The sequence below is a fragment of the Phaseolus vulgaris genome, chromosome 1 (assembly GCF_051622355.1).
Source record: "Phaseolus vulgaris cultivar YP4 chromosome 1, ASM5162235v1, whole genome shotgun sequence".
Classification (NCBI taxonomy): domain Eukaryota; kingdom Viridiplantae; phylum Streptophyta; class Magnoliopsida; order Fabales; family Fabaceae; genus Phaseolus; species Phaseolus vulgaris.
Genome location: NC_143498.1, coordinates 1,617,188 through 1,638,320, shown reverse-complemented (window position 1 = coordinate 1,638,320; position 21,133 = coordinate 1,617,188). Strand labels below are relative to the sequence as shown.

The window sequence follows — 21,133 nt, the reverse complement described above, 5'->3', positions numbered from 1 at the left end:
GATTTTAGTGAGTGTTTATTATCAAGTAATAACTTGTATAGAGAAAGCTGTGTTCAAAACTTATCCGCTTACATAAAATAGTCTAACTCGATACAAGTCCTGCTTAACACATGCACTTAAATATGACTTTGGTTTCATACTGATTCACATTTCTTATTCCCCGTTCCCTAATTTCTGTTTTATGTTTTTTTTTTTAGTTTTCAAAATATTTTTTATTTTTCATTAGCTTTTGATTTTTTTCCCATCACATATTTTTCATGACATATCTTGTTAAAAATGTTATGGATGAAGTAATGAACAACCAGATTTCTGGAAAGAAAAGACAAAAAACAATTCATTAAGGAAAAAAATAAAATACAAATAATTTAGACAAAAAAAGTATTTAAAAGTTTACTAAAATAAATAGAAATCAGGTTAAAAAACTAGATCAAATAATTCTTCCTAACAATTAATCTGTTACATTGATGTCTGTGTCAGAATTATTGGAATAACATGCTCTCCTAGATTCTTTTAACCTTATTCATGAACATAAAATGTTACTTTTCCTTATGTCCAGAAACAATTCATGAAGGAAGTAGTCAATAAACCTGTTTAAATATCAATGTGTCTGATAAGAGTTCAATTTTCATGAAAAAAAAATTAAAATTGAAAAGAGAGCTCTACTCAATATTGTTATATTATATATTAAAAAAAATCCAACATTAAATACATAGTTGTAAGAATACCATCCAATTTAATTGATTCAACAAATGTTTAATTTATTTAAAATTAGACTCAAGTTGAATATGTTTTTTCCTGTTTTCACCTTAATAAAAAATGATTTTGTTCAAGTCTTTGAGTTCAATTGAATTTTACGAGTTAAACTGAATTCAAACCAATGAATAAGATTATCTGGTTTTCTAACTCATTTTGATTTAAAATATCGACCATTTTACATATTTTTATTGATTTATTGTATTAAAAAATTAATCATATAAATTATCCTTTGATTCTTTTATAAACCCAAATAATGAATCTAATATAGATAAAACTTAATTACTTTAATTAATAAAATTATAGTTGTCCTAAATTCACGTTTCTTGAATTTTTCCATGACACCAATAAGACATGTATTGTTATTTATTTTTCAAACACTTTTCCTAATTTTAACTCTTCCACATTTACCATTAACATGATTATTCTTTTCATTTCTATTATTTTAACTCTTCTGTATTATCTATTTTTTTTACAATATATAATATCAAATTGATTAACTAATTGAATCACAACTAACTCAAATTTAATTGATTTCTTTAACAAATTTAATATTTAGCTTAAATTTGATTAAAGAATTGACTTTTACAAATCAAATTTCAAGTATTCTATTTTCAAGTTGGTGTGGTCAGTGTCATGGTGTACTTGAAGTAGTACTTAAAAAAAGTGAGAGATAAATACCATAGTGTACTTTTATTGAAAATCCAAATAAAATAAATAGGAATAAATTCTCATAATAAGAGATACACAATCTTAAGTATAATAATTAGGAGGAACTTCAACATAACATAAAAAAAAAAAAAAAATCTTTCTTAAATTTATAATTTCCCCAAAAATTATTACTCCAGAAAGTACCACACACAGAAAGTACCATCTTCACCAACTCTTCATTTTTCTCTCTCTCTCTCACATAGTTCCTTCTCTTCATCATATATTCTTTCTTTCCTCACTGTTCATATGAGTGTCACCAACCCTAACATTCTCTTCTCTCAACATATCTCATCGTGTTTAAGAGTTTTTCTATTGTTTAAAAATAGTTATTTACAAAAACAATTTCACAAAAATAACTTCATTATTTCAATAAATAAATTACTTTTACATGTTATAGATATAAACACTGATGTAATGCATTTCAGAGAAACTAAAAAATGGCTAACATTTTATTAAAAATTTCAATCAATCCAAATACTTTGAAATGCACTAATTTGATACTGAAGAACAACACGAGCAGAAATCAGAAGTACCCTTTTATGCCATTACACTAAGAAAAAAACATAGTTTATTCACATAAACCTTCCAACCACTATTTACATATCATCATCATATACACGTCTTTTTTAGTAAAAAAGAAAAAAAAAAACAAAGAACTACAAACTGCAGAGAAGTATGCACATATAAGGAACGTTATATCTATAATGGAGCAACAAAATTAACTTCCACACTCTCTCTATATATATATATATATGTATATTTATTTATATATATGTATGTAAATATTTGAACCTAACTAATAAAAAAAAGGGCAAAAACAAGAAGAAAAGAAAAAAGCAAAAAAAAAAGTAATTAACAAAACCCCTCTTTTTTTTGTTGATGATGAGGGATTCAGTGATCACAAAGTTGTGTGAGGAAGATTCTGCGGGAGCCTGAAGCGAACCTGCGATGCCGGCGAGCGAACGGCGACGCCATGCCAGCAGATGCCGCCCTTGCAGGGCTCGTGCGCGTGATGCGGCGGCGATGGCGGCGGAGAGTGATCGGCGGCGAAGGCGTACGTGGCCTTACGAGAGACGTCCCAGGTGAGCGTGGCGACGAGAATGAGCGCGACGGTCGCAGTGGAAACGAGGAGGACGAAGGCGCCGCCGAAGCTTCGTCCACACGCGAAGCCGTACAGCTTGATGCAGGCGATCACCGCCACATAGAGCACCGTTAGGTTACTCACTACAGCATCAGACACAGCCATAGAAAGAGAAAAATGTTTGTGTGTGTGTGGGTCGATCTGTGTGTGGATGTGGCTTTAATGCGTCGTCGTCTTGGGAATGTTTCAGGTTTTAACTTTTAATTATAAGCCCCTATGATCATGAAATTACGATAATGGGTCCCTCTTGTCTCATATCTCACCCTAATTATCACAAACATCAAATTTACGTCATAATATTTTTACCTAATTATTCCCATTCGAATCTACCTTTAATAATACGTCTAATAATTAAACATTAATACATCTATTATAGTAAAACTTTATTTAATTACAAAATCAAATTAATAATGCTTCAGTATTTTTACTTGTATAGTTTAAGGAGCACCTGTGACTCGACGTATAATTGTTGACGTGTTAGTAGTGATCTTTTGATCGTTTTTCGATAAAAATATCTCATATAATATAAATTTCTGTTGTAATTATTTTATCAGTTGTAACTGTTTTATCAATTGTAACGTACTGTTTTATCAACTGTAACTGTTTTATCAGTTATAACTGTTTTATCAATTATAACTTTTTTTTCCTTCAATATTGATGCTTCAAATGTTCACCTGAAAAAAATATTCTAACACAAGTAAGTACTCTTATTTTTAAGTTAGTTATAGTTAATGAAAAAAGGCACATTACTTTTTTATAAAAAAAAATCTTATTTATAAACTTAGTCATGTTGTTAATATTAATTTTTTATACTTTATTAATACCTTAGTGTATTCTTTGAAGTGTCCTATACCGAAATAGTTTATCCAATATTTTTCATAATTACAAATTAGAAATGCTAAAAACACATGCCCAAATATATTTTTCTAGTACACTTTTATTTAATATGCTATTTAAAAAAATGTTTTTTATTTAACTGTTATTTATAAAAATTAATTATATCCTTGTTTTTAATAATCTCTATATTCAATGTTATGTAAAAATCAAGATAAATTTAAAGCATTAAAAAAAAATGTGGAAAAGAGTGTGTTGCGATTTTGATGGCGTGGTTATTTACTACAACCACATCGAGCTTATCTACTTCGATTTGCAGAACAAGGAGATCCGAACATATCCACTGTTTCGTAACTTATCGTGGTGTTATTATCGTACACAACCGCCGATTTTTAAACTCCAACGATATAATGCCACGTGTTTCTCATGTCTGTTTTCTTCTGACGTGGCGTTTTCTTTTTTTGCTTTTTGGGATTCGTACACCGTTTCCTTTTATTTACCGTATTCTGCTTCTGTCGTTTGTTGTTAAGGTACTTATACTTTTCGCAAGTATAACTATCATGTCTGCTTTTTTATACCAAGACTTCACAATATAATCATGCCTTTAACCGATGCCTACGTCACGAATAAACAAATAATATTATTTTTTATTAAAATTTAAGAACAAATTTAGCTTATACCACATAAAACTTGTTTAGAGTTGAATATGTAAATTAGTTTATACGAATTTATTATACTTAATTATTACTTTTTTTTAATCTGTTTTTTTGACCTTGTTTGGGTGGTTGTGATAACACCCTAGCCCTAACCCTCAACATCACCGTCACCGTCACCCACCGATCGTGAACCACCTTCCCTTTTAATATCGTGATTCTTGGATGCTCTTTTCATTTATGATTTCTCAGATCCAACTTCATTCTTTAGTGAGAAACTCAACGTCTTTCTCTTTTCATGCTTGTTAATCCATTCTAAGCTTTACCCTTTGCGTCCACAACAATTGAATTTTATGTATTATTGAAGACTAGAATCTGCATTCATCAGTGTCATTAGATAATGATGTGTTATATCGAATTGGTTAGAGATAAAAATATTTGTATAATATATAATTAGTTGTAAAATTTATTTTGTAAGTGGATTTTATAATATTGAGTTAAGTTTAAAATTTACTTTTTTAATATGTTATCAGAGTTTATTTTAACAAGAGTTCGTTAAACTTATAAACTCACTCGTTATCGGATCATCACAATATATATTCTCACACAAGTTAAATGGTTTCCACGTAAAAATGTATATTAAAAATCTTATTGTTATCGAACGAGGTTGAAACCAAGAGAATGATTGTCTTTTTTTCTCAGTTGGTCAGTTTGCTCCTCTTTCCTCTATATAAACTCCTCGTACTCCTTTTGCCTTTCTACTTCTCATCTTAGGGAATTTCAAGGTCGAATGGTGTCTACAAAAGGTATTATGATGCTCAAGTGAGATTTTGGTATTCGACACTTGATATATTTTGTGTATAATGATAATGCATATGATTTTTGAAATCTGTATCTATTTATATGATTATCATGAATCCTTTGTTATTGAGTTAGATTAAGAATATGAACTATAGTTAAAACATATTACCTAATATTTAGTTATTGATTAACTTTACTAATCTTCTTGGAATATGATGGTGTTGGTTGATTTTAACCGAATATTGAACTTTTATCAGATTTGAGTGGTACAAATATCAATAAAAAAATAAATTGATTTTATAAAATTATATTAGATTTAAACTCCAAACGATCCACAACAATATTTTTGCGATTGTATGAAGAAATAAGAGCCAGTTTATTTGTGGTATATTTTCTCAGAAACTAATTTGGTAGGGGCATGGCATTAGTCTGTTTGGCTGTCTCGTCTATAATAAATTTTATGAAAATTATTTACATGGTGTAGGCCTAAACAAGGGGTTATATTATTATACTAATAACTTTGGATTACGATGCTCCAACTTCATCTCTTATATTCTTCAATATATTAATTTAGTACACAAGTAATTAATGTGAAGTCTACTCGATAAGATAGTTGTTGAATAAAAAAGTTTCTGCTTTGACACATTCTTAACATCAATTTAATCTTTTATTCTATAACCATTTTAGGTGCTAATTCTAGACACTTTTGTATCTTGGGAATTATTTTTCAAGATTTGAACATGTGAAAGATTTAACTTTTTATTTATGCGTTTCAAAAAACTAACATTAATCGATTCTTATAATTTTAGTGCACAATGATAATTTTTACTGCGAGAGATTACAGAATGATTAATTTAGAATCATTAAAAACTAATTTTAAATTACATGTTATTGAATATATATCTCAAAATATATTTTATTTGAATGCTTCCGGGACGTGTAATTTTAATTTTTTTAACATATTTTAAATTGTATATTTTTCAAAATATAAAAAAATAATAATTTATAATAGAAGGTGTAAGAAGAAATTGTGAAAGTCAAGTAGCAATTTCCTTTTCCCTTTCCCATTTTCGTTGCAAACACAACCCAGGAATTTCTTTCTGCACCTCCATAGTTTCTTCCAGCACTTATTGTTATTTAAAAATATCTTTCTGAATTTATATTTCAAATTTTATAATTCGAAAGTCATTTTCAGAATTTAAATTCACTTCTGAATTATAGAATTTGAAAACCAACTTTTGTATTCTGAATTTTATAATTTAAAAGTCATTAAAATGCACAAATTCTCTCACAAAGAGATTCACGAGAGTCATTTTTATTTCATTAAGGATAAAATGAATTTTTAAAATAAATTGTGGAGGTGCAAGAAGAAATAATAGAGGTGCAGGAAGAACCTCTCCATAACCCATTTTGTTTGTCCATTTGTTTGTGTAATTTTTGTTTCGGCCCAAGGAAAATTCCTTTTGTCAGTAGCTACTTGAGCCCATTTTCGTAACGTGAATGTTGGTTTAAATTAGTCGTATAAGAATTTAAAAGACATATCTTCCTATTTAACGTTACATAATTTTATAAAACTTCCATTTTAATACATCTAAAACACAGTCGTATAGGATAACTGTCTTATAATTATCTAAGTTGTGTTGTAAATTTTAAATAAATAATTTATAAATAAAATATATATTTTATACTAAGATTTAATATAAAAATTGAATAAGGAGGAGGAAAGTTATTACGTTTTTCGACGTAAAAAAGAAAATATATAACCAATAAGAAGCTGCCGTATTAGAGAAAATTAGAGAAAATAACTAACATTTCCGAAATGGTAATGGTGGAGTTGCACTTTGGAGTCGTCTGGTGGGACCATCTCCTACACTACTCGCAAATTCCACGTCGAATGAACAAGAGAGAGCCAATAGAATAATGCCACGCGTCAGAACTTGGATTTGAAACCGTTAGATTGTCCACGCTGGCGGAACGGAGGTCTTGGTAGCAATGAAGCTCCCCGTAACAAACACGGGGAAACCTATAGCTGAGTCATATATAAATAAACCATCTAAACGCAGATGCGAAACCAATCCAAACTAAACGGATCTCTTCTTCACTGGTGGAAGCTACTAGAAGCATTGTGTGTGTGCGCACTGCGATGAGGAAGTGGACGGTTGCTTCCGTTCTCCTTCTACTCTCTCTCCTCTTTCTCTTTGCAGATCAAGGTACGCCACTTCACCATTCACTCTTGTTTTCTTCGTGTATCACTTCGTTTTCGAATTCGTTTACGCATCGTATTTTGCTTTCCGTAGGTCGAAAGTTTCAGGCGAATGCCGCGGGCGATTCCGACGAGCTTGTAGATCCGCCGAAGGTGGAGGACAAGATCGGCGCTGTTCCTCATGGCCTTTCCACCGATTCAGATGTCGTCAAAAGGTATGCGCTGTTCTCTCTCTAACTTTCGGTTTCTTGTTTTGGCGTCTGAACGCGTGTTATTGTGATTTTAAGGGAGGCGGAGTCGATCTCGAAGAGATCTCTTCGGAGCTCCGCGGAGAAGTTTGAGTTCCAAGCGGAAGTTTCACGGCTCATGGATATTATCATCAACTCTCTCTACAGTAACAAGGATATCTTCCTCAGAGAGTTGATTTCCAATGCTTCTGACGTAAGGCTTTGTTTATTAATTTAAATTAATTTAGTAAACAGTTGCATTTCAATTTTAGCGTCCGGACTCGAATGAATTGTTGTTAATGACAAATGATGCATGCGTTTTAGGCTTTGGACAAGATTAGGTTCCTCTCTCTCACGGACAAGGAGGTTCTGGGAGAAGGTGATAACACCAAGCTTGATATTCGGGTTAGTACTGCTAGCATCTATTAATTATTATTATTATTTTGAAGATTTTTTTTTATATAATGTTTATGATGGCAGTATAAGAAATGAATGGCGGTGTTGTATTGTTTTGTAACTAAACTGAAACATGTTGATGTTTCAGATTAAGTTAGACAAGGAAAAGAAAATTCTCTCGATCCGAGACCGGGGTATTGGTATGACAAAGGAGGATTTGATTAAGAATTTGGGGACAATTGCTAAATCTGGAACTTCAGGTACGTATGTTGTGGCATTTGCTGATGTAATTTTGTTGTGATATGGTTAGGATGGTGTTAATTGGAACTGTGTGTTGTTGATTCAGCCTTTGTTGAGAAAATGCAAACAAGTGGAGATCTCAATCTGATTGGGCAGTTTGGTGTCGGCTTTTACTCTGTGTATCTCGTGGCTGACTACGTTGAAGTCGTTAGCAAGCATAACGATGATAAGCAGTATGTCTTTTAAGACATGATATTGTTTTTCTAATCAGTAAATGTTGAACGCGTTGTTTTTTGTTTATTTGTAATCCAGTTGACTAACTTGGAAATTATTCGATTCTCAGGTATGTATGGGAATCAAAAGCTGACGGAGCTTTTGCAATTTCGGAAGATACATGGAACGAACCTCTTGGACGAGGAACCGAAATTAGACTACACCTCAAAGAAGAGGCTGGGGAGTACTTGGAGGAATCTAAACTGAAAGTATGCACCAAACTATTACCTTAATTATTATAACTTTTTTGAGTTTAAAATATCACGTCTTCTTGTTTACGGCGCATAAGTAGTATAATCTATATGTCAGCATTATGTAGTTTGCATTTACTTGAAAGTATAGTGCTATTGATTTTCACTGGGTAAATATGCAATATTAAGTAGGGCGCTGGGTTTATATGAAGTGTTGCACTTGTAAAATGCTTGAGTTCTCACTAGTTAAAGTAACATTTTCAGTCCAAGTAAATATTTATATGGATTATGATTTTGGCAGCACAAATCCGGTGTGCATTTATAGTTGCGAAAAGGATAAGGAAAACAGGATTGACATGATTTAATATTCGTTGTTTTAGTTAATGACTATTCTCAATACGAAAGAAGTCAATATCTTGCTAAATATGATTTGATAACTGTTTTTTTCACAGGAATTGGTGAAGAGGTACTCTGAATTTATTAACTTCCCTATCTATATCTGGGCAAGCAAAGAGGTTGATGTGGAGGTTCCCGCAGATGAAGATGAATCCGGCGATGAAGATGATTCTGGTATGTATATTTTAAAGAATTCAGCTGGATCTTTCCATTTGTAACCTGTCTCAATATGATGTTTCAGTGTCTGTTCATTCTTGTATATTATGGTAATTTAAGATTCTTACCTTGTTTTCTTCCTTAAACAGCTTATGGCAGCTCCAAAGAGGAAACCGAAGACGAAGATGCGGATAAAGGTGAAGATGACGAAGACAAAAAGCCTAAGACAAAGACAGTGAAGGAAACAACTTACGAATGGGAACTTCTAAATGATGTGAAAGCTATATGGCTGAGGAATCCAAAGGAGGTTACAGAGGAAGAATACACCAAATTCTACCACTCTCTTGCCAAGGTAATATTTGCATGTTCATTTCTTATGTGATACTTCAAGGTAATCTGTAGCTAAATTTCCTTCACTCCGAGTTTGTTAATATTCATAAAGTTGTGGATTTATCTGTGTGCAGGATTTCAATGATGAGAAACCTCTATCGTGGAGTCACTTCACTGCCGAAGGTGATGTAGAGTTCAAGGCAGTCCTGTTTGTACCACCCAAGGCACCTCAAGATTTATACGAGAGCTATTATAACGCAAACAAATCCAACCTGAAGTTGTATGTTAGACGAGTGTTCATTTCAGACGAGTTTGATGAACTGTTGCCCAAGTACCTAAACTTCTTGAGGGTAGGCATCACTGTGCCTTGTTATTGGACATAAATATATTTATGAGGATCAGAGTAATTTTTTGTTAATGTTATTTTTGACATTGGGAGCAGGGTCTTGTTGATTCTGACACATTACCACTTAATGTATCGCGAGAGATGCTTCAACAACATAATAGTCTAAAGACAATCAAGAAGAAACTTATCAGGAAAGCCCTTGATATGATCCGTAGGATTGCTGATGAGGATCCCGACGAGTCCACAGACAAAGAAAAGAAAGGTATGGTGTTAAATTATGGGCTCCATCTTATTCCTTTTCATGGGCTAAGGTTGACCAAAACGTGTATCAGTTCTACAATTCTAGGCTTGCTGTGTGTCAAACAGTCGAATTGTTATCGTTTATTCTTGCGGGGGTGGTGGTGAAATGATGTTGTCATTTTTCTTTAATTGTATAAGTGGCTTCTTGAATTCTATTCGTTGACTTCGCACTTCCATCTATCTTAAATATTTATGCAGAAAATGCATCCTCTGACAAGGATGAGAAGAAAGGTCAATATGTCAAGTTCTGGAACGAGTTCGGTAAATCCATTAAACTTGGTATCATCGAGGATGCCACTAACAGAAATCGGTTGGCAAAATTGCTCAGATTTGAGAGGTATATTAATTCTGCATGTAATAACTAAACTCGGTAGTGTTATTTCCTCGTTTTCGTTAGGTAACATTTTGCTGATGCCTGTAACTCTTACAGCACCACGTCTGACGGTAAATTGACATCCCTGGATCAGTACATATCTAGAATGAAAGCTGGGCAGAAGGACATCTTTTACATAACTGGAACCAACAAAGAACAACTGGAAAAATCTCCATTCCTTGAGCGGCTTAAGAAGAAAAATTTTGAGGTGCAATTAAAATCAATTTATTTTAATGCAAAAATGTTACTTCCAGAAATTGTATTTTTTCTTTCTTTGGAAACTTTTGTCTCTGTTCTGCTGAGGAAAGACGATCTCATTGATTTGATGTCTTCTAACTGTATTTTCTTTTAAACTTGGTACAGGTTATTTTCTTCACGGATCCAGTTGATGAATACTTGATGCAATACCTGATGGATTATGAAGATAAAAAGTTCCAAAATGTGTCCAAGGAGGGTTTGAAACTTGGGAAGGATACTAAAAACAAGGAACTGAAGGAATCCTTTAAGGATCTTACCAAGTGGTGGAAAAGTTCTCTTTCCAAGGACAATGTCGATGATGTGAAGATATCCAACCGATTGGATAACACTCCTTGTGTAGTGGTGACATCAAAATATGGTTGGAGTGCAAACATGGAGCGAATCATGCAGTCTCAAACTTTGTCAGATGCTAGCAAGCAAGCATACATGCGTGGCAAGAGGGTGCTTGAGATCAATCCTAGGCACCCTATTATCAAGGAGCTCCGCGAGAGAGTAGTAAAGAACCCCGAGGTATTCATTCTTAGATTTCAATGTTTCCTGTCACTTGAGACGATTAAGGTTTATTTGTTGACACAATGGGCTAACTTTTCAGGATGAGGGTGTAAAACAAACAGCACAGCTGATGTACCAGACTGCACTCTTCGAAAGTGGCTTCCTGCTTGATGATCCCAAGGATTTTACTTCCCGTATTTATGATTCAGTGAAGACTAGCTTGGACATCAGTCCTGAAGCAACAGTTGAAGAGGAAGATGACACCGAAGCGGAGGCTGAAAGTGAGGCAAAACAAGATACTCCAAAGCCTGATGAAGTTGATGATGATGTCGACGATACCAAAGACGAGTTGTAGATTTGCATCACATCCTCTATTTATTGACGGTGCTGTCGGTTTCCCTTTCTTTTTCATGCTTTAGCTATTAAGATAGACCGTACAAGCTTATGTAGTATGAATTTTGTTTTCATAACTTTTTAAAGGATACCTTAGTGTAATCATCTTATGCGCTCGAATTTTGCACTACCACCCTATTAGTCTTAACACAATTTTCACTTCCAAAAAACTTTCCTTACTTCTCTTTCCCATCATCAACGTTGTCAAAATGCAATATGAGAGGGTGTGAGAGATAAATTTGAACCATATAATTGTTCTCCAACGTGAAAAGTTAAGAGTAAATTATGAAGTCTCGTGACTTTCTTAAAAGAAAAAACGTATTAAGTGAAAGGAGCCTTTATAACGAAACGAAAGGGTGAAAGAAACACATTTGGATTACTCGAATAAAGGCATTAGAAAGTTAAGTCATCATATCATATAATTATTTGAAAATGTTGTTTTGACTTGGTGATTTAATTCTAACTATATTCATGAATAATTTAGAATTCTTTTTCCTTCACATTCTCATATAAATTTTTTCTCTCTAATGTTAGCAACATTCCTTTATTTAAACAGGTTAATTGCTTAGAATTAGTTTATGTTAATTCTTCCTGCACGCAATGAAGGGTGACATGTACCCAATCCACTTTTAAATTTCTAAAATTGTCCTTTTGAAATACAATAAAAGTGTTTCAAAATCTGAAAGCGAAAAAGAATTTCAAAATCCAGAAAAATGTTTTAAAAATCTAAATCTATAAATGTTTTGAAAAAGAGATTCCAAAATGTATTTTGAGCTGCACCCCATTATATTTAAAGATATTTTTGTCATTTTGCATAAACAGCAGGTGCAAGTTCAAATTTCATTGGTTGCAGGAAGTAAATATTATTGCTTCTAATGACAAAATGTGGCCCAAATGTTGAATGTGTCTAGGACTACAAGAGGGCTGTTTCTTCCTGCACCTCCATATATTCTTCTCCCACCTCCATACATTTTCATATTTCCAAACCCTCAGTAATATTATGGATTACGTAATTCGGAAGTCTTTTTCAAATTCGTAATTAGTTTCTGAATTACATAATTCAGAAACCTTTTTTCAAATGCATGATTAGTTTTCAGATTATGTAATTCAGAAGTTTTTTTAGCTTTCGGATTACGTAATCCAGAAGTCTATTTCCAAATGCATGTCCGGACTATATAATCCAGAAGCTACTTTATGGAGGTGGCACAAGAAGGTTAAAAAGATATTTTTCATGTTGTGTATGGGATGCGAGAAGAACATATGGAGGTGCAGGAAGAAACAGTCCTACAAGATTGCCCACCTCCATAAAAGTTTACGTTTACCCAAGAACTTTGGCCCAAAAGGAATTAAACGTTCCTAATGTAATAAATGTCTAATTCCAAAATGTTTCCATATATTGAACTACCATATTAAAAATAATAAGTAATAGAAATTTAAAGTAAATTGCGGTCCCCAAATTTCTTCTCCCACCTTCCATAACACCCCCAAATGTTAGCAAATAAATATCAGTCAGCCTTTCCTTATATATTCTCTCCAATTTTCTATTCACTTTTTCTTCAGCAAATATTCATTCAAAGTAAAATATTGTGCACTAACTAATAAATGGAAAAGGATCAACTACATTAAGACGTTACCATCTAATCTTTTATAAGCCTCAAAACTTCTAATGATTTAATGAACTAAATAAGCATTAACCGTTGCATTTCGTCAAATAAATACGTATAATCCTAACTGACGTTTCTCTTGTTTAATCGACACAAATATATGATAGTTAGGGATGAAATTTTATGCATAATTATTTTAAAATTGTGCTGATAGGGACATTGTAAAAGAGAGCACAGTAAGTAAATCTCAATGGGACTAAATCTTGAAATGTACAACACTTGAATAAGCCATTACATCATCATCAAGGTTTCAAAGAACTCCACTGCTTAAAAAACCATCATTGAGTTGTTTAATCAAACTAGCTACGTGCCTTTGAACAGAACCGAGTGCGTTTAGCATCAGCATTAGTTCAGCAATAAGTGGCTATGTCTCTTTGCTAGACAATATAATTGCATATCCCATTGTTTTGCCAACCCAAATGACACGGTTCCAAGCTTAAAATACCCTCAAAGTTGCCTTTAACTGGTTAGTAGAGTACCAACCATGTTACTCAAATTCTAAGTCAAGCAAAGCATAGAAAACACTACTTTTCATATTCTGCTACATCACTTTCTATTTGAATAATGGCAATCCATGTATGAAAAACCCCCTTTTGCTGGTGGGGTGCACATGATTCTGATTGCAATTGCTTTCCAGTTAAAATGATTGTGAAAGAGAATTCATTGAGAGGTTTTGTACCATTTACCATGAGACTTAGTTACCCTAAAAAATGTCACCTAGCACTTTTTTGCACTATGAGTATTGCAAAGAGAAGAAGATTAGCACAGTGAGTGTAACAATGAATGGCAAGGGACACGAATGAGAGTTGGATGAGAGTCCAGTGAAAAAGTTGGGAAACCATGGACTGTTAACTATCAATGGCATCTCCCCTGTCCCTGTTTCTGACCCAATTCCAGTTGGAGGAGGTGGTGAATCCCTTGCAGATTTTTGGCTGCACGTAAACACAAAACACTTTTGTTATTCCTAAAATAATTTATTAATTACATCAATTATTTATACCAAAAAGAAATATAGGATTATGGGTATAAACCATATTAAAGAATCTGATGGCGATATTATTTTAATGAATTTTTAAGAAGGAATTGTGAGAATTTCGAAGAGTCAACATATAAATAAAAGAAAAACATTTACTATGAAGTTGATAGAAAATAAGGTTAGATGTAACAGTAGCAGAAAAGAGAAATAATATATATACGAGAGAACTTATAAGAAAGATGACAGATAACACATTCGATTGAAAGTACACTTATTTTTAATAATGTTTTAGGTTTAAGGTTGTCAAAACTCTTATTTAAAACATACTCTTATTTTTAGATTTTAGATTTTGAAAATATTTGGAACAAAATGGTACATTATTTATGAATAAGGAAACAATCCAACGAAAATATGCTGTAATAGATTCGAATTGCTTGGCCTCTTATTTTGCAAGCAACTCTCTTTTCTTTTTGTGTTCCTCAAGCAAATATAGTTTCGACATTAACTTGTGCGACACTAAAAGGTCACTATAACTAGAAAACAAAAAAGTTAGTAACTACCATATCACTCCAATTTTAATAAAACGGTGGCATATTATTATAATGATGATTATTGCAACATTAACACTGAAAGCATAAAGAAAGAAATGGCACTGAAAAGAAAACAAACAAATAAAAAAATAATTGATGAAATTAATAGTTAGATGCAGAATCTCCTTACCTTGTGGTTGAAGGGCAGAATGTAATGGTATAATCAGCTCCCGTACACGTAAACGTACTCGTAGCGTCGTCGTATGCGTAGCTATACGATTTCGGACACGCGGATTTGAATACCTGCGAATAAATCGAAGGCTTGCATGTCGCGGGTGAACCGTACGCGCCGCTGCAGCAATACTCGGGGCTCCGAAACGCCTCGCAGGCGCTCCTACACGCGGCGCGATCCGCCACGCGTAACTCGTTGGGGCACCGTTGGTTCAGGTCCGCAGCGCACCCGGTAGACCCGCACGTACCTGATCCGCCACTGGGCTCCACAATTAACGGCAAGTTGTAACCGTCAACGAGACTCACATCGTAAAAGTCCTGCGTGCCCGAACCCGACCCGACCGTGAACTCCGCCAATGTGGCGGGTGGGCTTGCCCCGCCCCCGTTGCATTCTACCTGATTGGAGCCACAGTCTCCGGTTGTGCAACTACCCTGTTGGGTATTCGGGTCAAAATTGCACCCGGTTCTTCCCCAGAATCTTCCCGACCAATTCGGCGGCGCGTGGAAGATCCTTGACCCACCCGGTTGGAGTTGAAACCCGGTTGAATCCAATCCGGAGCTCCCTGCATTGGCCAAAATCCCAGGCCACACTGTGTAATCACATTTGTTTATAAGAGTAAATGTTGCACCTGAAGCACCTATTATCCAATGATGCAAATTTTAGAAACAAGTTATGTTATGCAAAAGATTTAACCAATGAAGAATGAAATAATGAATTACCTTTGAAAATGAAAACCCAGATGAGAGCAATGTGTATGCAGAAGCAATCCATTCGCAATGTGATTGATGAATGGAAGAAGAGAATGTTCTTGCATGAAATGAAGCAATGGAATATGATAATAAAGTCTTAGATTTTGTGATGAATAGATATAGATATATAGATACTATAGATTAATCCATAAAGAATATTAGGTGGAGTAAAACCCACTATAAGTTGCTGAGTCCTAAGTAAAAGATTAAGCTAAAGGGTATAATATTTTTATCTGGTTTTTTACTGCATGTTGCTATGATTCTTATAGGATTTAATCAACCAACGTATATAAGGGGCAAAGTATATTATTATGTAATTAATTAAAGGGAGTTGCTTAATTAATTAAGGTCACTCTCACTTTTTATAGTGGCTAAGAGATTCGATTCTTCTTCTATCTTCTTTCTTTCTTCTGTCTTTCATTTTTCTCTCAGCCAAGGAACTCTCACATCAGATTTTTTTTCCAAGTGTGTTGTTGAAGTAATTATTATTAATAATAATAAACTTATTATATATAATAATTTATACTTAAATAATAGCATCAAAATTCTTTAGAGTATTTTGTATAAACATTTTTCTGTGCTAACTTTCAGTTTCAGTTACTTTGAAAGCATCTTACTGTTATGTTTGGTGACAATTTTACCTAACATAATTCTAAGAATCTCCTCCTTTTTAACCCTGTTGCCTCTTCATTTTTTTCCAATGTTTTTTTGTTTTAAATAATCTATGACTTTCTACCATGGAATTGGATTCTCAATTACTGCATAAATGGAAAACTATTATCTTTAGTTGGGTTTAAACTAACTTTTTTTTTATCTATGTATGTTTTGTTTTTTATTTTTTAATTATTATTTATATTTATTTAATTAAAAAAAATTATAGTAAGCTTTTATAAAGAAAATTAACCTTTTTATTAATAAATGTTGTATTAAAATCCATTGTCAAGTATTGTTAGTGTTGATGATATGTAATGACGCGTTGAATTGCTTTTAATTATGGACTAACATTATTGAATATATAAAATTGAGTTTTTTTTTCTGAATAAAATATAAAAACACGCAAAGCACTTTGCTAAAACAGGACTTAAGAAACTAAGATTTTTGCATACTTTTTTTCTTTTCTTTTCTTTATTTTTCTTTTTATTTGCTGTCCTTTATAGACTGATGCATGCTAAATAACAACTAAAAATAAGATAATTAAATCAATCCTTAGGCTTAAGATCACGTTTAAGATTCATCTCATAGTGAATAATGATGAAAAAAAATATTGCATATATATATATATATATATACATTTGTTAATAAAAATGAAAAAAAATATCAATATTTCAAAATTTGTCCAACAATATTAATTTATTCATTAATTGATTAAGAAAGCTATTATAAATAAGATACTAAACTAAACAGTTGAACAAAAGCTATGATAATTTATTAAATTTAGTTGTAAAATGAATATGAATCTTTTTTTTAACAAAAGTTAATGCACCAATGTGAAATAAAGTAGTATTTCTTTAAAATTTCTATAACTTATACCATCGTTGTACTTCTTCTAAATTAAATTAGGGATAGAAGATTATTTATTTGATTTTAAAAAATGTTAGAAAAGAATAAGCAGTTTTCTCAAAATTTTGGACAAAACTTAAAAGAGATTAAATTAATTCTTTTAATAAAATAACAAATAAAAATTTAATTTTCTATTTATAAATTTGTAACTTTTATATTTATTCTTCATTTATTTAAAACTCTTCTCTTTTTTATGTTTTATTATTACACTGTCCTCAAAAACCAACTAATCATTTCTCCCATTAAAAAACAAGCTAGAAAATGGAAATAGGACTTTCATCACGAAAAAATTACATGTATTATTTTTTTATTCTCAAAGTAAAAAATAGATCAATAACTATATTTTTTAAGAATAATTTTTCAGATTACTTTTCATTTTTTTAAGTATGTCAAACTCAGGGTATTAACGGATTTTTAATGTGACAGTTTATAATAATTGATTTGCAATTTTATTATTTGAACATCAAAATATTTGACACTATAAGTGGTATTATATATTATATATACACACACATAAAAAAGAAAAAAAACTTTTGTTATCAATGTGCATCTACTTTCCAGTAGAATATTTTTCACAGTATATACTTGGTATAGTGAAGTGTATAGTATTCATAATGGTACTATTGTAACATTTTGTTTCATTTATATACCTGTGACATAAATTAATACAAAAAGTACCGTATCTATATTTTAATTAATAGAAATGATTATAATCTACTTCTTGGTTCTATTGAAATTTAGATATGGGTAAAATTAATTATTTATTTTATTAAAAATTGATATAAATAAGATATCATATTATTATTGATCATAAAACCCATGATACATTCTCGAAACATATAAGTCAGGATGGCCGAGTGGTCTAAGGCGCCAGACTCAAGTTCTGGTCCTCGTTTGAGGGCGTGGGTTCAAATCCCACTTCTGACATTTTTCATTTAAGTTATTATGAAATAATTTTTTTTTTTACTTTACAATTTTCTTCATATTTAAAAAAGTAATATAATAAAACTATATATTACTATCTACATTTTTTTGCATATACACATACTAAAAATACTTCTTAAAATTAAAGGATATTATTTTGTAATAAACTTATGTAGAAAAAACATGCCGTAATATATATTTGATAATACTATACAGTATTCAGAACGATGTTACTATAATTTTTATTATTTTTATCAGCACTATAGTAATACTTTTTTTTATCAGTAATATAATAATAAGATTAATCTTATAAATGCGGGAATTAAAAGAAAACTAATATAAATAAGATATTTATTAAATAATAAAATAATAGCAAAAATGAAGCAATAAAATCAGAACTTTATGATAATTTATTAAAAATTTGATTTTAAATACATATTTTTAAAATTATATATAGTGTTTGTCTCATACATATGTGTGTGTATATATAACAAATATTAATGCACCCGTTCAACTGAAATAAATCAGTATTTTTTATAAATCTGAAGATCCTAATATTAGTGTTTATTTTAATTAAATTTAGGATGAATCAATAGCTATTTAATTTATTTTAGTTTAAATAATACCTACTTTGAAGAGGATTGAAGTAAACTATTTTTACAAAAATGTTAACATTAAGGACAGGATTTGTGCGTTTTAAATTTCTAAACTCATAAATTTAAATCACAACTTTGGTTCTAAAATTTACATTTTTTTCCAGTTTTCCTATACAAAACTACTGTAGTTATTTAAGGTGTTACACTCAAGCTTTTCTTTTAAGAAAACAATTCAAATAGTTTTTTAAAAATTTAACTTTTATAATTTGCTTCAATTAAATTTCTTTTATCGTTTAATATGTTACGTTCAAATTCTGTTTTATTTTTCTCTGATAAAAAAATATACAATTTCGTAATATATATCAAAAGCATAGATAAAATATGACATTTAATGTTCTTAATTATTTAAAATTAATAATCTTTGGTGATGACACTTGACAATTCTTTAATCATATCATTGTGTGTATTCAGTCATGCCTGAAATTTGAGCTCTAAATTAGTTCTACAAGAGTTGTAATAAATCTTTTATTCATAACTGTTAGGACTGAAAGGAAGGTTCATCTTTGTGTCAAACTGTTTGAATTTTTTTTCTAGTTGAATACTCATTTGTTTGACCTTAAATTTGTTGCCTTTTGTCACAAATTCAGTCGAGATTCTTACATGTAAATTCAGCAAAAAGTTATTTCGGGAGAATTTTTCAGAAATTTTGTGCAAACCAAGGCTACCAAAATTTGTGAAATTTTGCCCTACTTTCAACAATTTTTATAATGGGTCCATACTGCGTTCAAAAATTCCAAAAACATACACATAAGTACTTTCATCTGTTGTTTGCACCCTGCTAAGGAGGCACATCCATAAACAAATCACAAAAAGGAGATATAGAGAAGAAAAACCAGGAAGTTTTGTTTTTGGAAAACCAGTTTTCTTCACTCTCGGTCTAGGATTTACTACTCCTTATTCCTTGGGTCTTTTGGTATGAAGCTTTTACCAGACGTTCGTCAGTGTGTCTGTTGAGTTTTGGCTGAGATTTGAGCCCCAAATTCGTCCCACAAGATTGACAATAAATTTTTTATTCATCACTGGCAGGGCTGAAAGGAAGGTTCGTCTGTGTGCGAAACTGTTTGATTTTTTTCGTGGGTGAATACTGATTCGTTTGACCTGAAATTTGTGGCGTTTTGTCCCAAATTCAGTGGAGATTTTTACATGGAATTTCAGGAAAAAACTATTTCCAGATAATTTTTGAGAAATTTTGTGCAAACCAAGGCTATCATCTACCAAAACTTGTGTCAAAATTCACCCTACTTTCTGCAATTTTATTCTGGGTCCGTATTGCGCTGAAAAAATTCGCACAAGTACTTTCATATGTTGTTTGCACCCAGGTAAGGAGGCACGTCCGTAAAGAAATCACAAAAGGAAGATACGGGGAAGAAAAGCCAGGACGTTTTGTTTTCGGAAAACCAGTTTTGTTCACTCTCGGTCTGGGACTCGCTACGCCTTACTCCTTTGGTATTTTGGTCTGAAATTTTTACTAGACGTTCGTCAGTGTGTCTGTTGAGTTTTGGCTGAGATTTGAGCCCCAGATTCGTCCCACGGGATCGGCAATAAATTTTTTATTCATCACTGCCAGGGCTGAAAGGAAGGTTCGTCTGTGTGCGAAACTGTTTGATTTTTTTCGTGGGTGAATACTCATCCGTTTGACCTGAAATTTGTGGCGTTTTGTCCCAAATTCAGTGGAGATTCTTACGTGGAATTTCAGGAAAAAACTATTTCCGGAGAATTTTTCAGAAATTTTGTGCAAACCAAGGCTATCCTCTACCAAAACTGTGAAATTTCGCCCTACTTTCTGCCATTTTATTCTGGGTCCGTATTGCGCTGAAAAAATTCGCACAAGTACTTTCATATGTTGTTTGCACCCAGGTAAGGAGGCACGTCCGTAAAGAAATCACAAAAGGGAGATACGGGGAAGAAAAGCCAGGACGTTTTGTTTTCGGAAAACCAGTTTTGTTTACTCTCGGTCCGGGACTCACTACGCCTTACTCCTTTGGTATTTTGGTCTGAAATTTTTACCAGACGTTCGTCAGTGTGTCTGTTGAGTTTTGGCTGAGATTTGAGCCCCAGATTCGTCCCACGAGATCGGCAATAAATTTTTGATTCATCACTGCCAGGGCTGAAAGGAAGGTTCGTCTGTGTGCGAAACTGTTTGATTTTTTTCGTGGGTGAATACTCGTCCGTTTGACCTGAAATTTGTGGCGTTTTGTCCCAAATTCAGTGGAGATCTTTACGTGGAATTTCTGGAAAAAACTATTTCCGGAGAATTTTTCAGAAATTTTGTGCAAACCAAGGCTATCCTCTACCAAAACTTGTGAAATTTCGCCCTACTTTCTGCAATTTTATTCTGGGTCCGTATTGCGCTGAAAATATTCGCACAAGTACTT

General features: G+C 32.2%; 3 protein-coding genes and 1 non-coding gene across 4 annotated transcripts; 2 read left to right on the top strand and 2 right to left on the bottom strand.

Moving 5' to 3' along the window:
• Positions 1–2,013: 2,013 nt before the first annotated feature.
• Positions 2,014–2,793, bottom strand: LOC137816321 (uncharacterized). Its single transcript, XM_068619416.2, has one exon. The coding sequence runs from the start codon at positions 2,708–2,710 to the stop codon at positions 2,363–2,365; it is 348 nt and encodes a 115-aa protein (XP_068475517.1). The 5' UTR covers positions 2,711–2,793; the 3' UTR covers positions 2,014–2,362.
• A 3,897-nt stretch (positions 2,794–6,690) lies between these two features.
• On the top strand, positions 6,691–11,757 carry SHD (Chaperone protein htpG family protein). The gene is made up of 15 exons (XM_068619421.1): positions 6,691–7,103; positions 7,191–7,311; positions 7,384–7,537; positions 7,648–7,728; positions 7,868–7,979; positions 8,066–8,192; positions 8,303–8,441; positions 8,876–8,993; positions 9,125–9,327; positions 9,440–9,655; positions 9,748–9,913; positions 10,150–10,288; positions 10,382–10,532; positions 10,688–11,092; positions 11,175–11,757. The coding sequence occupies exons 1-15, from the start codon at positions 7,037–7,039 to the stop codon at positions 11,427–11,429; spliced, it is 2,454 nt and encodes an 817-aa protein (XP_068475522.1). The 5' UTR covers positions 6,691–7,036; the 3' UTR covers positions 11,430–11,757.
• Positions 11,758–13,308: 1,551 nt separating this feature from the next.
• On the bottom strand, positions 13,309–15,732 carry LOC137816320 (thaumatin-like protein 1). Its single transcript, XM_068619415.2, has 3 exons — positions 15,589–15,732; positions 14,828–15,506; positions 13,309–14,063 (listed from the first exon to the last, which is right to left on the bottom strand). The coding sequence occupies exons 1-3, from the start codon at positions 15,638–15,640 to the stop codon at positions 13,865–13,867; spliced, it is 930 nt and encodes a 309-aa protein (XP_068475516.1). The 5' UTR covers positions 15,641–15,732; the 3' UTR covers positions 13,309–13,864.
• A 2,289-nt stretch (positions 15,733–18,021) lies between these two features.
• Positions 18,022–18,105, top strand: TRNAL-CAA (transfer RNA leucine (anticodon CAA)). The gene has a single exon. It is a non-coding gene; the product is annotated as a tRNA-Leu (tRNA).
• The last annotated feature ends 3,028 nt before the right edge of the window (positions 18,106–21,133 follow it).